At 42.0% G+C, this 16,750-nt stretch overlaps 1 protein-coding gene across 3 annotated transcripts in view; it reads right to left on the bottom strand.

Moving 5' to 3' along the window:
* Positions 1-1,076: 1,076 nt before the first annotated feature.
* Positions 1,077-16,750, bottom strand: part of PLEKHG1 (pleckstrin homology and RhoGEF domain containing G1) — a gene marked incomplete at its 5' end in the record, with an annotated part of 91,061 nt that continues 75,387 nt past the window's right edge. For 2 of the 3 annotated variants that reach the window (XM_079716388.1, XM_079716390.1), the window contains 4 exons: positions 1,077-2,694; positions 8,150-9,767; positions 13,687-13,709; positions 15,786-15,824. In XM_079716388.1, the coding sequence (XP_079572514.1) occupies positions 1,766-2,694; positions 8,150-9,767; positions 13,687-13,709; positions 15,786-15,824 (2,609 nt within the window). In that variant the 3' untranslated portion in view covers positions 1,077-1,765. The remainder of the gene's footprint in view (positions 2,695-8,149; positions 9,768-13,686; positions 13,710-15,785; positions 15,825-16,750) is intronic. The other variant, XM_079716389.1, reaches the window with a different exon arrangement.

Raw genomic sequence — 16,750 nt, 5'->3', positions numbered from 1 at the left:
GGGCAATGAAAGAAGGAATGGTTGCAGAACAATGCTCGTCAATAGGGACTTTGTTTTCTAAGCTACAAGAAGAAAGTACAGTATGGAGAAAGAAGAAACTTAGGTTATTTTTTGTTACTTAAAAAGGAAAATGAATGCCTTAGGTACCTGTGTATAAAATAAGGATGGTCACATTTTATGTTTTTAAGAAAAAGAGGCATAGCACTTAAAGAGAGAAAAAGAATTATGGTAGATATCACTGATTCAAATCAATATCATTGCTTCTCTTTAAATGAAAAGCCCAGATCCCCTTTTCCTACACAGATTATCCTATCTTTTAAGATGAAAACTGAGAGGGTGGGGAAGAGGCCACAGAGTGTAAAATGGCTTAAAGTGAGAATGCGAAAGCCACTGTTTGAGAAAACATACTTGTTACATTGATTGGAGTCTTCAATAAAATATTTTTATAAAGTGGCAATAAATCTGCCTTCATTTTTCTCTTTAGCTTCTTTAACTTTGTGTTTTACTCACAAGGTCTTGCTTTTGTTTTTGTTTCCTTCCATAAAGAGTTGTATTAGTACATAATATCACAATGAACCACTATTTAAAGACCATAATTACAACTTAAAAGATGTGATTAGTCAGAATTTAGTAACCAAAGATTCTGCTCTTCTATATGCCCCCAAACAATGAAAAAAGACCCCCATATTATGTCTGGATTAGAAAATAAATTTCACTGCCGTCAATAAAATTCTCAAGGCTGGGACCAGGTCATTTGGCTAAGTATAAAATTTGGCTAAGTATGAAAGGACATCTGAAAAACTGCTCTGGGAAGAGTAGCTTTAAAGAGCTTTGTTTTATTTTAGTTTATGGTTTACTTCGTGTTGATTAGAAACAGGCACAAAAAGTAGTGAAGGGTTCTATCTTCTCCCCATCCCCAACTGTCATATAGTGAGATAATCAAGTTGTACCCAGATGTCAACCCATCTTTTCTAATAAGTCAATTTGCATTTTCTTGAACTTGGTTTTAAACCATTAAGGGAATCATTCATTTAACCCCATGAGATGTAAAATAAATGACGAGCAGCACGTTCTCTAGGCCTTGTTCAGGAAGACAGGGAAGGATTTTTACTTACAGAAAATTGGTCATGATACATTCTAATTTCCAATAGTTACATATTTTCTGCCTTATAATGAACTAGATGCAGGAATGCCAGCACAGAAACCCTAAAATGGGCACCTAGACAATACTCCAATTAGAGATCCCTCGTTTAAGTTATTCTAGGGTCTTGGCACAAATTTAACAAAAATGTCAGAGGTAAGCATAATCCTTTAAACAGCTTTAGTTTCCTTTCTTTTTTAAAAATGTGAAAAGTCCTCCTTGCTGCCTTTGAGTCCTAGTATACCTGTGGCTTCTGAATAATAGGAAATAATTATTGCATTTTTTAAACTCTGGGCACTAATTATCAGGATATGGGAAAAAATACCATGGCCATCATGTTTTTTAAAAAAAAAAAGAAGCCTAAAATTTTCAAGTAAGATTGACTTACATGAAACACGAAGGCCATCAGCATCAGAAAACACAGTGTTAGATGCTAACATTTGCTACAGTACAATCCTGGCTGGATCGCCAGCTGTTTCAAAAAGTTGTGCTGTTAAAGAAAGTATACTTTACATCTCTGGTTATTACAAAACTGTTCTAATCTGGTACATACAAAACATCTCTCAGTATCTCTAATTCATGAGCACAGTAAGAAGCTAATTCAGGCAGCTACTCTTAAGAACCTTAGGCAAAGCTGCTTGAACTAAGACACTGGAATTTTTCCCTTAGAGATTGGACAAGATTTTGCTGATTGGGAGATGGCCCCTTCCAGAGATAGTCATTCAGTTTGTCAGAATCATTGTATGATGTCAGATATGGTCCAAGTTTGCTGCTTATTGGCTCATCTTCTTCTGACTTGATCTCCACATAGTCATCTTCATCTCCTTCAGTCTCTTTGAAATTGGAAAAATAGTTCTGGGTAGCTATTTGGGCACTTAAAGGTAAATTTCTATTTACTACCAGAACTTTCTGCGAGTCCTGGAGTGTGAGATCTGAGTGTTTTCCAGTGCCCTGTTGACCTGAGTCAGCAATACCTGGCACCAAATCCTGGTGACTCTCCCACCCTGAACTTCTGTGTAAAGACAGCAGCTGTTTCTTTCCCATTTCACTAGGGTAGTTGATGGAGTCCGCGGACTTGTTTATCAGGATGGAGGAAGATGACTGGGACCTGTTATAAGGCTGAGATTTAGCACTGATTCCTTTCCATCCCAGAGAGTTGTAAAGATGGCCCTGACAGGAGTTCTCTTTGTTGGGCTGGCTGACCACCACGCTGTGTCTCTGCATGGAGCCCAGCAGAGGCTCAGAGATTGGGAGAGAAGGCACGGAGCAAGCTGCGGACAGTTGTCTTGGGGTACTTTTCGTATTGATCTCTAAAGTGGGATATTTTGACTTCAAGTCTTGCTCTGGCCGGGGACAGAAATCTGCTAACTCTCCGTTACTATAGGTTGAATGCAAAAGCCAATCCTCGCTACCATGTTGGGTTTGGGAAGGTGATGCAGAGCTGAGGTTGGAGGAGTCTTGAGGGCTGGCCCAGCCATCCTTCTGAGTCTTAAAGGGGGTCTCTCTGAATACAATCTGGTCATACAGTTGGGAATACTCAGCAATCCTGGCACCTGGAAGGCAAATATTAAAATGATAGATATATACAGGATCATTTCTACATGCAAAGATTTAAAAAATAAGAACGTTCTAGCAACATATTAAAAAAATTTAAACAGTAGACAGAACTTTTAAGTTAAGTTTGAGGGTAAGAAATCATCAAATACTAAGCAACACAAACTAATAAAATCATCCCATTTAATAAAAAAAGCCACGTAAAACTTCATTTGAACTAATTCTGGATTATTTTATTTCAGCAGCAGGTCTGCAAGCATTCCCTGTTTGTAATGACAATTTTCTAGTGTTCTTTACAAGCATGGAATAGTGTGTCAGTGCTAAAAACAGGCAACATAAAAATAAGAGTCAGCACTTAAACCCTGGTCAATGAAAAATAACTCAAGTAGTCATTAAAAGAAGCATGACCACAATCCACCCTGCAATGGCTACCCCTGCCTCACCAGTCTTGATTGCTCTCAGACAACTACTCCCAGCAGAGTCTGCTCCCGGCGGCTGTTCCTGCACTTCTTGTTTCCAGGCAGCCCTCCACTGCCACTGTCTCGGGATGTCGACAGGAGGTCCTCCCTTCAAAACCACATGTATTGACTGATCCATACATCCTTTCCTATCACCGAGAAGCCGGGCACTGAAGTCTATGCTTCCAAGACATTAAGAATGAACCATCCTGTGCATACAATCGATAATCTAACGCTCTCTAGCACTGGTTGCAGAACAGGGTTTTAGCGTTATTTCCACGAAAGCTATTGCCACTTCAAATTAAGCCATGAGGCCACTATCCTCTCTACTTCACTTCTGAGTACAGACATCTCTAAAGACATTAACAGAACCATGACATAGATACAGAGAATTCTCTTGGGTCAGGAATGATTAAAAAGAGAGAGCCCAGAGATGTCAATTTCAAGAGCCGTGTCCCCCAACCTCCCAATCCAGGTACCCACATGACCACCCTAGAATCAAAGAATTCCATGAATCCTATAAATCACTCAGACCACATCTATGCAGTCTCTATAGAGGGCATCTATTCTATATATGATGACCAGCAAGTGACATTATAATTTTTTCCTCTTTAAGCTATATATTTTTAGTAACCTGTTGTTAGTAAATTATTCCTTGAATTTAAACTAAATATTTAGTTGAGTTTCTGCTGTTTCTTTCAAGTTTGCCTTCTATGGGGACAGAAAACAATGTACTGTTGTTCTGTGTGCCCTTTAACTGCAACCCCCTCAGATTACTTGCCCCTTAGTCCCCAGAATCAGAATAAATAGTGTTTATCTTCTCATTATAGATCCTACATTCATTCAGATCCTTCAGACTTTCAAGTCCAAATTCCTTGGAAGGACAGAGGTTATTAGTTTAGAATTTGTAGTAACAAAAACTTGAGCTATTACTCCTTAAAGGGCATAGTGAAGACTCTCAATACCAATTAAGATTTGGTAACCCCTTAAGAAACTGAAAGTCTACATAGACACCAAGGTGCCCTTGTTAGCCATCCTGAAATATACAACGTTTCGTTAACTATAAAACCCAACCAAGGTTAGCTGGACCTTTAGGCTTGTCTTTGGTTAGCAGTCCCACCTCAAAGTCAAGACGGTTCTTCCCAAGCCATTCTCACCTACACTGTGGCTCTGAGCCTGATCCCACAGTTGAATCAGGAAGGCTTTGAACTTCCACAAAGTCCCAAGAAAATGACAATTTGAGAGAAAGCAGTGAGAGCTAATTAAAAAAAATTCAGTTAAACTATTGCAGCATCAAAATTTAACTATAAAGTCTTGTAAGAACAAATAGCTCTTGACTTTAGAACATGGTGGCCCAGATCATCTGAAACCATGTATTATCCAAAATATCCATAGTATTTCTCATGCCTTTTTCTTCTTTATCACACTCTCTTCTTCTTCCTTTGTTTAATCAAATCCTATTTACCTCTCAAGACCCTCTACAAGCTTTATCACTTCTATGAATCCTTTTCTAACTGATTTCTCTGAAGTCTTATATGCACCATAATACTTAGCTATTGGTTGTGTACGCATGCTTGCACACAATCTTGTGTTGCTAGTTATTGTATCTAAGCTGGTTTATTATTCCATCTAGTCCATGAGCTTTTAATCTTGGAGAATAATCCCCACAGAAAACCAAGCACAGCTCTAGGCAGAAATTGGTCTCAAGAACTACTTAATTACCCAGATAATTTTTGGACTGCCTCCATTTATCCTAAACATAGTGTTAAGAATAAATGTGATCTAAGACTATACCACTGAGAGTGGAAAGGCAGCCTACAATTTGGGCATAGCAGGAAATGGGGAAGCAGGAAGACAGCCTTTAGTAAAATGCTATGTAAACATATATATTATAGACAACTCATAATGGGCACAGTTTATCTTTGGATAATAAAAAGTTGACCATTTATAAATTTGGAATAGAAAGTACCTCACAAGTAGACAATGTACTGTGCCGATCTAAGTTTTTGTTTTTTTGGTCTCAGCTTGACCTTCTAAGAGAGTCTATAACTTGCTTGATGCCAACATGGACATGAGACAAGCTTCCAGAGCAATGGCTGTTATTAAATAGATACCCTTAGTGAGATGTACAGGAAATAGCCAGCCCAAGATGACACTTCTAGCCTAAAAAGCTTAGTATTAGTCAGCTGGATCAAAATTCCCCCTCATTTTTAGTTCTGGCATTCATAGTCCTTATAGAACATGTACATTATCATGATGCGACAGCGTCAGGGCTATCTCTGGTTTATTCCTCTTTTGTAAGTTTAGAAGGTAGAATTCTTATCATTCCAGATAAAAATTTGAAGTGATCCTCGTTGAGAGAAGTATGAAATATACTGTTTTTAAGACAGAGATTAAAATCAACATTTCTGATGTTGCTTGTGATATAGATCAAAGCATAAAATGTTATTTTGCCTTCCCCACTTTACTCAAGGAGGAAAATTCCTCAAGCCTGTATGGAGTTTTCTCCCACATAGAACATCACCAAAAAAACAAAAAGTTGTGGGGGGGACCCCAAAGGCTTCCTTGGCCTCAAAGACTGTCAGGAGTGAGGCATGATGGAACAAGATGGCCGGCATGCCGCAACAGGCTCCAAAAGGTGGGAGGGGCTAGACCTGGTTGGGTGATTTACAGGCGGAAGTCTGGCCCAGGGCCTGTAGACCCCCGCTGGAGCGTTCAATAAAGGTGCTGGAGAGTTTCAGCAGGTGAATAGGGCGCCCCTCCTTCCGCACAACACCGAGAGCAAGCTCCTGGCAAAATGGCAAGGCCCATACGGAGAAGTCTGGAGAATCGGTCCATTCGATTACGACGTCCTGTGCCCAGATAAACAAGAGAGAGAAAAGGAGTCATCACGTCAACTGATTGAAAGCCTGGTGGGCACAGGAAGTGGTCTCGATCCACCCAGATGGAAGATTCTTCAGGTCTGAGAGATGGCGGGCCCTAGGGACACGCTCCTGCCAGCCAGCAGGGGGAGACACTGGCTGGCTCAGAAGATAACTCTGGAGAGATCTTCTCTTGGAGAGAATGTCGATAGTAGCCCACCATGTCAAGAAAGGGCCCAGACACAGAGCTATGATCCTACAGGAGCCCAAGAAGACACAAGTAGTTAAAACAGAAAGAACAAACAAAAAGCGGGGGGAAAAAGCAAAAGAAAACCCCAAAGGGAAATCTATTAATACTTAAAAGGTGGGTAAAAATGACTATTCAAGGTAGTTGTAAGCCCTAATGATTCAGTCTTGAAGACCTTGCTTCTACCAGGGTTAGAGCTTCGCATGTTAATGGATGGTGGACATTACAAACAACTGGCCTCAGGCAATTACCACTTTTTAAACGACAGTCTGCTGGGTTAATCAATCCATCATCATCGGAAACCTTAGTATTATATTTTCTCTCATTCTGAGGCACCCTAGCCCAGATTCAGTCAGTGGTTTCATTGCCAACACACTACTGGTTCTAGTGCCATCTGTACTCCAAAACAGTCCGCCTGCAGCTGGAACTCAGTCACTTTTTCTATGTGTAACAACAAACCAGTTTAGCAACACTAGCGTTGGAAAAGGGACTAATTCAAGCATATTATTGCGAGGAGAAAAATACATGCGATCTAGTCTCTCACATTCATATAAAAATCACATTTAACCTTTATCTAACTTAAAAAGAAGAGCAAGTCACAGAGAGTCTGTAAAATCCTTCAGGTAACGTTTCCAGGGTTTAACTTCCCTCTGTGTTAAGAAATATTACTGTGTGATTAGCTCTGGAAAAAGAGTAAACTTAGGTAATTCTTAAACACTCCCAAACTTAAACTTTTTTTCCTACAGATTCTTGTCATGCAACTTGTGAATCCATTTAGGACTTGGATACCCCCTTCTGATTCTCTGGTTTCCACCTAAGAAAGCAGTCCCAAAGAAAGGCGGTAGGTGGCATCAAGCTGGCCAGATGAGCCATGCCGCCACCAAGCTAACCAACGAAACATGCCCTGATACTGAGCCATCTGGTTTTTATTTTTAATTGAAGAACTGTCTCTTCTCATTTGATACAGAGACAATCCTTTGCCAGAGATCTAGGGCAGGGATTCTTAAAACAGGATCAAAAGTCCACACTTAAAAAAAAGATCCAGTTCCTGGGCCTAATCCCAGAAATCTCTCTGGGTCTGGAGGTGAAAAACCCCTCAGGTGAGAGTCAGCACCCTCAGGTTTTTTTCTTTCCATGACAATCCAGTGCTTAATTCACATCACGCCCTTCCACTGAGAACCCTGTGTAATTTATCCAGGGGATATGTACTTCTTTACAATAGAGAAAAAGTCAAACTATGATCGTCTCATTCCTAAACCCTAATGGTACCAACATCAAGCACGTGATCCTGGTTTGGTTCTGCCCAAAAAGGAGCCTTGACTCAAAGAATTAAACTTCTTGGAAGCATACAGGAGAATACCAAATGAGACAGTATTAAATGCATTACAGCAGCTATTCAAAAAAAAGCAACTAGAAAATGTAACACATGAGAAAACAGCCGAGTTACAGTGTGAACAGCTAAAAAAAAGCATGCAAAAAGGCCTCCTTTTTGTCTTTGTTAGGATGAGTAGGCATTTTTGTTAGGATTCTGGAGCAAAGTATTCGTCCAAACCTTAAACTCTTACCCTGCTACCCAGCTACCTCTCCTAACACACTGAAACTGACGGCTATTTTTCAGCTTTAGATTATATTAGAGAACACTGCTTCAAATATCCTATCTGGAGTGATGATGTCACAGACACCAGGAAACCCTCCAGACCCAGTCGCCTCCCACTGGTGAGAGGTGGTGGGTGCAGGGCCGGCCTCATCTGTGCGTCAGTGAGTCTGGGGTCTCTCTGTGAGAATGACCATCCGGGTGACAGCACCCTCACGGTGCTAAGGATACTGAGAACCAGAACACGGCTCTCTCCCAGTCCTCGGAAGGAGAAAGGCAGCGCGGGAGACATACCGATGGCGGGCCCGCCCTGCCTCTTCTCTTCTAGGATGGCCGCCAGGTCCCTGGAAACCTGCTTCTGCAGTTGGCTGCCAGACGGCTGCTCCAGCTCCGGGCTTTTCACCTTTAACAGCTGATTTGCCTTCTTGATCTTCTGACTGTACTGCCTGGCCATCAGGAAAACCTTGCTCCTGGTCTTGTCTGCGTTGTCGATGCCGGGGTCAGGGTTCTTCAGGTCTGCAGGGGACAGGCTGCTGCCAGCCACGTCATAGGGACTCTCCACGGGCGGCAGGTCACTGACCAGCGACAGCCGGTGGAGACTCAGGCAGGAGCCGTCTTTGGAGGCCGGGGTTAGGTCAAGCGTGCAGGAGATGGGCCCCGGCCTGTCTCTGGGCGGCACGAGGAGAGCCCGGCCCGCGGGCGGGGAACGTGGGGAGCGCGCGCTCAGCTCCGGGGCGCTGCCCGCCAGCGGCCGCTCCTGCACGTCGTCTTTGCTAACGGGAAACGCCGCCAGGAGCCGGTCTCTGGCTTTGACTTCGTTTTTCTTGATGTAATTTTCCAGGTCATTCCAGATTTCGTCTACTTCTTCAGACAGTTTATCGGAGATGGACCGATCAGCTATGGACAAGTTGCAGCCGAAGGAGTTATAGAACAGACTCAGATAATCGTTATCGGACGGTCCCGGGGGGTAGGGCGCCTCGTCCTCGCTGAGCTGGAGGCTGTCCTGGGAAACAGAGGCCCTCAGACTGTCACAGCACCCCAGGTCGGCCTCCAGGCCCAGGAAGGTGCTCCTCTTGGGACGCTTCAGGCTGCTGCACTTGAAGTCCTGGGAGGGCGTATCTGGGAGCCCGATGGTGTCGTAGACGTTCTCCTCCACCACCTGGAGTTCGCGTGAGCTTTGGTTCCACGCCTCCCGGCCTGGGGGGCCACCATCTCTCTGGGGGTGCCGAGGGCTCTTCTCTGGGCTTGCTGGCCTCTTGGAGAAGGCCAGCTCCGGGGTGCTCTTGGGGCGAGCAGAGTCCCTGGCTGATTTGGGGGGAGGGGCTTCAGCTTCTTCTCGTTTAGCCACCATCAGTTTCAAGTCCTCATAACTTATGTTATCATAGACATGGTCTATGTCATCAATGGTCAACTCTACAGAGGACCCGAAGGGAGTCATCCCGTCCCGCCCCTCTGTTTTAGGGTCATTCTGCAGTTCCCTTCGGGAGCTGTACTGAGGGCTGTCACTGTCCCTATTTCTTATGTCAGGGGGACACGTGTTGCTCTCGCCAGCACTGCTGGCCCGCCGCACAACCCTGTGGCCAGAGCTGGGGGTCTCCGAGGACTCGACCTGTCCCATGTGCCAACTGCAAGGTCGACTGGAAGTGCTATCTTCACACAGTCGGGCAGAGTTCAGATCTGAAGAGGAGAAGGACGGCAGGAACATCTGATAATCATCTTCGTCCTCGTTCTCCTGCGGAGACCGCCGACTGGGAAACAAGGCTTGCCGGATCTGGTGGTCCGTCCAGATGTTTCTGATGGCCCCGCCCCCGCGAAGCACGCTGATAATGGCAGAACTGCTCGGCTGACTGTTCCTCTGGGCGGGAGATGGCCCTGCTGAAGTCAGCTGGGGAGACCCTTCCTCTCTGGAAACCTAAGAAGGATAGAGACATAGCGATTGAATTGTAGTACCACAGGACACATAACTGAGGATGTGCTCCTGTATTTACACATTGCCTCTCCCACTAGACTGTGATATTCTTAAAGAAAATGATCAGTAAACGTTGTTGATTTTAACTGAGTTGAAAAGCACGTCAGATGTTTTGCAAAAGGATCAGAAAGGACAGGAACTGATATTTGCTTAGAAATAGGCTAGGCCATTTGAAGACATTCTCCAAACTTAATGTTCACTCTTTGAATTAGATATGATTGTACCAGTTTCACAGTAAGGAAATCTAGGCTCTTAGGATTCAGTTACATGTTCTCCCCCAGCAGTGGTAAGGCTGGCGTGTAAACCCAGGTTTGACTCCAAATACCTTACCCCACTGCAGGGAATTGGCTAAACACAGAAAACTCTTAGATATTTCAAATAATTCCGATGTGTTCTTGGTAAATAACATTATATAAATGAACATATATAGGTGTCAAGGGCCATGGTATCTGATTTCTATTTGGGGTTTGATTCTTAGCAGTCTTACTGTAGTTTCCGGTGTACGAGAAACACCCCTGTCGGTGATCTGACTGCACCCTCAAGGGTTTTCCTTTAAATCTGCAGACCTGCGTGACCCTGACCAGCACTGCCTTGGTTTATAGATTCTAGGCAAAAGAGCCTTTGTTGCAGGAATTTAATTTAATCCACTACTGAGCTAATGAAATTTTTACTTTCTTTCAAAATACATTTAATTAAGCAATATTTAGATGCCAATTAGGAAGTAAAATATGAGTGACATTAACGATTTTTAATCAGAGAAAACAATGGGTCTGTTATAACTTGGAACCTTTCCTGATGGAGCTCAATTGTGCAGACAGGGAGCGGACTGCCCTCTGATGCCCTCTGTGGGTATTGGGATTAGCTTCAAAGATTTGAAAGGGTTAAGACAGGTTCAAACTAATTAGTACCAGGGGTATATTTTCTGGTCAAAACACTATAGTAACCTATTGGAAATGTCAGATTAGCAAGAATTTTTCATCACTGATCAATGAAATTGGGATACATATTACCTTGGAATATCCACCTATTAATATGTCTGTCTGTCTGCTTACCTGCCTTTCTGTCTATCAGGGAGGGCAAAGATAAAATTTTATCCTGAATGTTGTTTTTCTATTAAAAATTTAAAGCTAAAAACGTCTAATTAGTCATTTAATCTTTTGTTCACTTTTTTCAAATAGTAAAAATGTGGACTATTTGAAGACTAGGAATAAATGAATACACACACATATAGATATATGTGCACACAAATACATATATATTATATTTTGGCTCTTCTGTTTTTTTCTTTACCCTTTAATATCTCTCCCTTTTCCTCTTACTCAGACTGCACTGGTAAAATGTTTATAAAATATAGGTACGCAGTAACTACATTTTATAAAATAAAACAAGTTAGTATTAGCTAGTTAAATCATGATCAAACACTGTGGAAGTGTAACAAAACAATTCTGTGAACAGCCAGAAGTAAAACCTTCTTAAAAATCTTTCATTCCAGAAAAATTCCCAGACATTTTAGAAAATTAGAAACCCTGAATTGTTAATATCAAAGTATATTTTTAAGGTAACTACACTTTTTTTGTTTGTTTGTTTGGCCATGCTGCGTGGCTTGTGGGATCTTATTTCCCCAACCAGGGATCAAACCCGTGTTCCTGGCAGTGGAAGTGCAGAGTCCTAACCACTGGACTGCCAGGGAATTCCCAAAAGGTAACTACACTTGAAGTGAAGTTAGCAGTAATTTGGAAGCTGAAATTTTATATCAAATAAATCATCAGGAGAACTGAGGGAGCTCTTAGATTTAGAAATAATCAGTAGATGGATTGGACACAGCACAGAAGTATGTACTGTAGATCCCTCGTGATGAACAGTTTTCCACATTCTCAGCATTATGGTTACTTAATAATAACATAATAAGAGCTAATTTATGGGGCACTTGTTTTGTGCCAAATACTGTACTAAGCACATTAAAAAACATATCACATTTAATCTTTATAACAATTCCATAAATTAGGAAACTAAGCCTTGGTAAGGTTTAACAACTTGCTTACAGTCATACAGCTTATAAATGGCAGAAATGGATTTGAACCCATGTCTTAATCCTCAGTTTATGTATGAGCTAAATCTCTCTCCCTCTCTCCTTCCCTCCATCTCTCGCTCTACACACACATGCACACGCACACAAACACTGCTTTAGAAGGTATATTCTAGGAAAAATGTTAATCTCTTTATCTCTTTAATCTCTCCCTGCATTTAGTATACATTCATTTTTGTTAGGAGATGGAATTTTACCACTAAGAAAAAAGTACATTGGTGTTTTATTTCTTTCTTGTCTTCAGATTTTATAAGGTTTAGTTAGTCCTCATATGGAGACTTGACTTGATCACTATCGTAGAAAGTTTCCGAGAAGCTCTTGAGATTGTATCTCTAGGACTAATAGAGCGATTCCCCTAGCTAGTACTAAGCCAGGCTTGCTCTGTGATCATAGCTTGGCGGCCTTTCAAGGGCACTGTCCCAGTGTTTGTTTATGAAAACAAAGTACATTAAAAAAATCAAAATCTCATGCTATATTTCAGGACAATGAATCAATTCATGTTATTAAATTTCAAAAGCTTCCAAACAGAAATATGTACTACCTGAAAAAAATCCACATGCCGTAATTTTAAGCAAATAGCTTAGAGATAAGACCATGTTGATTTTTAGACATCTAGGAGACTAAACTGAAAGATACGTTATTTATTAACAGGGTCACTTTGGCCCTGTGCCAAGGAGTGGAGCACATAGGATCGCGGGGGAGGTTTTCACAGCCACGTTGCTACAGATACAGAGCGTGAAGCAAGAAGCTGCGCGCAGCCCCCTAGGCACTGTTCAGTAAGCCAGGTGATCAGTAGGCATACTGGATGTAGTTTACCCAGGTCAGGATACGATATGCATTGTTCAGAGGTAATACATTTGAATATACATCTTCTAATACAACATACCATTTTTATTCTACCTCTCCTAACCTTTTATTGGAGGGAGAAAAATCAAAGCTTGATATAGTGAAGTTTCATTATACCGCATACGATCACACCTCTTATACCAGCAGCAGGACCACATTCTTAGACGGGGATCTTTGTGATTGAAGTCTGATGCTTTGAAAATGGAGCAAATACTCAGGAGGCGAGAGCCTCAGTCTTATATGCACAGAGGCACAGGGCAATGTGGGGTGCACCACACTAGCCCTGTGTGGGTGTTACATCTTTTTTTTTTTTAATTTTATTATTATTACTTTATTTTTGGCTGTGTTGGGTCTTCATCGCTGCACACAGGCTTTCTCTAGTTTCAGTGAGCGGGGGCTACTCTTCGTTGCGGTGTGTGGGCTTCTCATTGAGATGGCTTCTCTTGTTGCGGAGCATGCGCTCTAGGTACGCAGGCTTCAGTAGTTGCAGCACGCAGGCTCAGTAGTTGTGGTTCGTGGGCTCTAGAGAGCAGGCTCAGTAGTTGTGGCACATGGGCTTAGTTGCTCCATGGCATGCGGGATCTTCCCGGACCAGGGCTTGAACCTGTGTTCCCTGCATTGGCAGGCGGATTCTTAACCACTGCGCCACCAGGGAAGCCCGGGTGTTACATCTTAAGGTAATAGCTTCTGAACAGAGGGGTGGGGCAGAAAGATGAAGAAATCATTGCCTTGGTTCTGAGGGATGAAGCTGGGGTGGTGAGGTGGAGGGGGAGTTGATAAGGACGAGCCCTAACTGAAATCTATTTCAACATGTAAAATAATTGTTTACACTTGGAAGATTAGCTGGAGGTGAGACATATAAGGAAAGGGTAGGTATAAAGGGCACCTAAAGTAAACATTTCAAAATAAGAAATGTCAATAGTACTTTACCTTTTGGATGTCTTGTGCTGTTTCTGAAAAATAAACGTTTTTTTATTTTTTAAGTTCGAGGATTAAAAATGTCTCTCTCATACATAGGTAAGCACTCATATTTTAGAGGGCTTTTAAACTTATTGTTAATAATTGAAGCCCAAGCATCTCTGGGCTCCTTAGACCTAATTTTTAGAAAATGCCTCTCAGTTATCCAAGTATAGATCTTGTACTACATGTAAAACAACCATACATGTATCTGAGTGATAAGTAGCTTCCTTAAATCCCTGAGAGCAACGGACCAATTCATATTAATATGTTTCAAAAGCTTCGCCCCACCCAAATATATATTACCTGAAAAAAAAATCCACATGTCCTAAGCCATGAAACTCACTTAAACATAAGATTATGCTTCTGTTAATTTTTAAATATTCTATTGGCTTTAATTGAAGATATGGCATTTATCAACAGGGTCACCTTGGCACTGTGCTAAGGAGGGTGCAAGAGGAATTGTGGGGAGAGATTTACTAGCCACATCCTCATAGATACCCTTACGATACTCTGATCATGTGGGTCTCATCTTTCAACACTGTTTAATTACAGAAGCATTTAAAGTAAAAAGTGATCAAACCCTCTCCACAAATTCCACCCTGTAGAGGTAGCCACACTTAAAAGTTTGATGTTCATCTTCCTAGGTCCCATGCCCACTGCCCCAATCCCACAACAATGCACAGTTTTTTTGTTCTTAAAGGTGCAATATGCAAAATTGAATTTCCTGCTAAATATATGTAGACACTCTTATCAGTAGACAGATATGTACTTGATTCTTTTTGATAGCTGCAGAATATTCCATGTAGTATTTCAGAATTTACTACAACTTTTAAAACTATTTCCCACTAGATAGGCATTTTATGTGGTGTCTTGTTATAAACTCTGCAAAGAACACAGATACTCATAGATCTGTGCTCACTTGGGTGAGCACTTCTATAGAGGAAGTGTACATTGTGAAATTTCTATAGGTGAAAAATTTGAAATTGTTGGTTCAAGAGCATATACACATTTTAAATTTAAATGGGCATTAACAAATTTTGCTCCAAAAAGGTTGCAGAAATTTACACACCAACAGTTTCAGAGTGCCTGTTTTTCTTTTCTTTTGGCCAAGCCCACAGCTTTTTCCTCTCCATTTATCTCATTTAAATGTATGATTTTTCTGATTACTAATATAGGTGACCATTTGCAAATTTTATTGGCAGTTTGTGTTTCTTCTGTGAAACTGCCCGATTATATTCTCTGCCTTTCAAAAAAGAGTCCACATCTCCTGAGCCCACATGCCACAACCACTGAAGCCTGCACGCCTAGAGCCCGGGCTCTGCAACAAGAGAAGCCACTGCAATGAGAAGCACGCGCACCGCACCAAAGAGTAGCCCCCACTCGCCGCAACCAGAGAAAAACCCGCACTCAGCAACGAAAACCCAACGCAGCCAGAAACAATAAATAAATAAAATAAAATATAATAAAATAAATAAATTTATTAAAAAAGAGTCCTTTGTCCTTTTTTTAAATAGATTTAATTAATTTATTTATTTTTTGGCTGCGTTGGGTCTTTGTTGCTGTGCACGGGCTTTCTCTAGTTGCAGAGAGCAGGGGCTACTCTTCGTTGCGGTGCGAGGGCTTCTCATTGCGATGGCTTCTCTTGTTGCAGAGCACAGGCTCTAGGCATACGGGCTTCAGTAGCTGTGGCTTGCGGGCTCTAGAGCGCAGGCTCAGTAGTTGTGGCACACAGGCTTAGTTGCTCCGTGGCATGTGGGATCTTCCCGGACCAGGGCTGGAACCCATGTCCCCTGCATTGGCAGGCAGATTCTTAACCACTGCACCACCAGGGAAGCCCCTGTCCTTTCCTTTTGATATATGGGATTTCTTAACATCAACATTCACAGATATTCATCTTTTTATGCCCATTATCTATGCTGCAAACATTTTATGTCATTCAGCTTTACATTTTATAATGGGCTTAATCAAATCTGCCAATCTGTAATTCACCTGGTGTTTATTTTTTTGTGTATGGTTTGACTTAGTGGATATCAACAAGAATGAAAAAAGAAAGTTATTTTAGGACTTACCGCTGGTCTTCAAAACTTTATGCAATCTTGAGGAAGGTTCTGAGCGAAAAAATAAGGCCAGCATCATTTGCAAAATCAAATCAAGTTTTTTTCTTTATAAGTGAATTATTAGCTTATGGGCAAATTAATTGAGCTCTAGAAATTTTCTATCAAATTCACCTAAATCCTGATTGCTTAGAGATACTTAGCAGCAAGACATTCACTCCATCAAAACTGTAGGATAAATATTAAGCTGTGCAATCTGGAGTCACCTAACAGAAAACCAACCCTACCAACTAGTAGAGCAATGTTCTGAGCTTTAACTCCCACCTATAAGTGGATAATGTTCAATTTTATATTCTTCTGCCACAGCCCTACCCCAAGCTCCAGGTCTCAGATGCCAACTGTCCGTCTGACATGTCCCCAGCATGCCCATAGACCCAGCAAACTCAACATGTCCCAATCGCAGCTCACCAGTCTCCCCCATCTGCTCTTCCATTTGGATTCTTACCTTAGTTGTCACTCACATTACCCTCCCTAGTTAGCGACCAGGACATCATTTTAAGTTTCTCCTGTTTTCATCCATCATGGTCTTGTGGGATCCCAGGAACGCTCCACCTCAGTCACCACTGTCTTATTCCAACCTTTACCATCTCTCGCCCAAGCTAGAGGAACAGCCTCCTACCAATTCTCCCTGCCTACTTCATTTTCCACATCGAGCCAGAACTCTCATTTTAAAAGGCAAACATTTCATTGCTTAAAATCCTTCCATAGCTTGCAGGATAAAGTTCAAACCCTCTGCGTGGCCTACTCGGCCTTCCATGATCAGGGCCCAATCTGTACTTCCAGCCACGTCTCTTTCCGATTGGCCTTGCCCACCTCCACCTCCGGCCCACCTTGCAGCCAAGCCAAACAACTGGCAATAGCTGTCTGATCTAAGGTATGCTGGCTCAAGTCTCAGGGCCTTTGCATGTACTATTCCCACC

The sequence above is a fragment of the Hyperoodon ampullatus genome (genome assembly GCF_949752795.1).
Source record: "Hyperoodon ampullatus genome assembly, chromosome: 12".
NCBI lineage: Eukaryota > Metazoa > Chordata > Mammalia > Artiodactyla > Ziphiidae > Hyperoodon > Hyperoodon ampullatus.
This window is presented reverse-complemented; position numbering and strand designations above follow the sequence as displayed.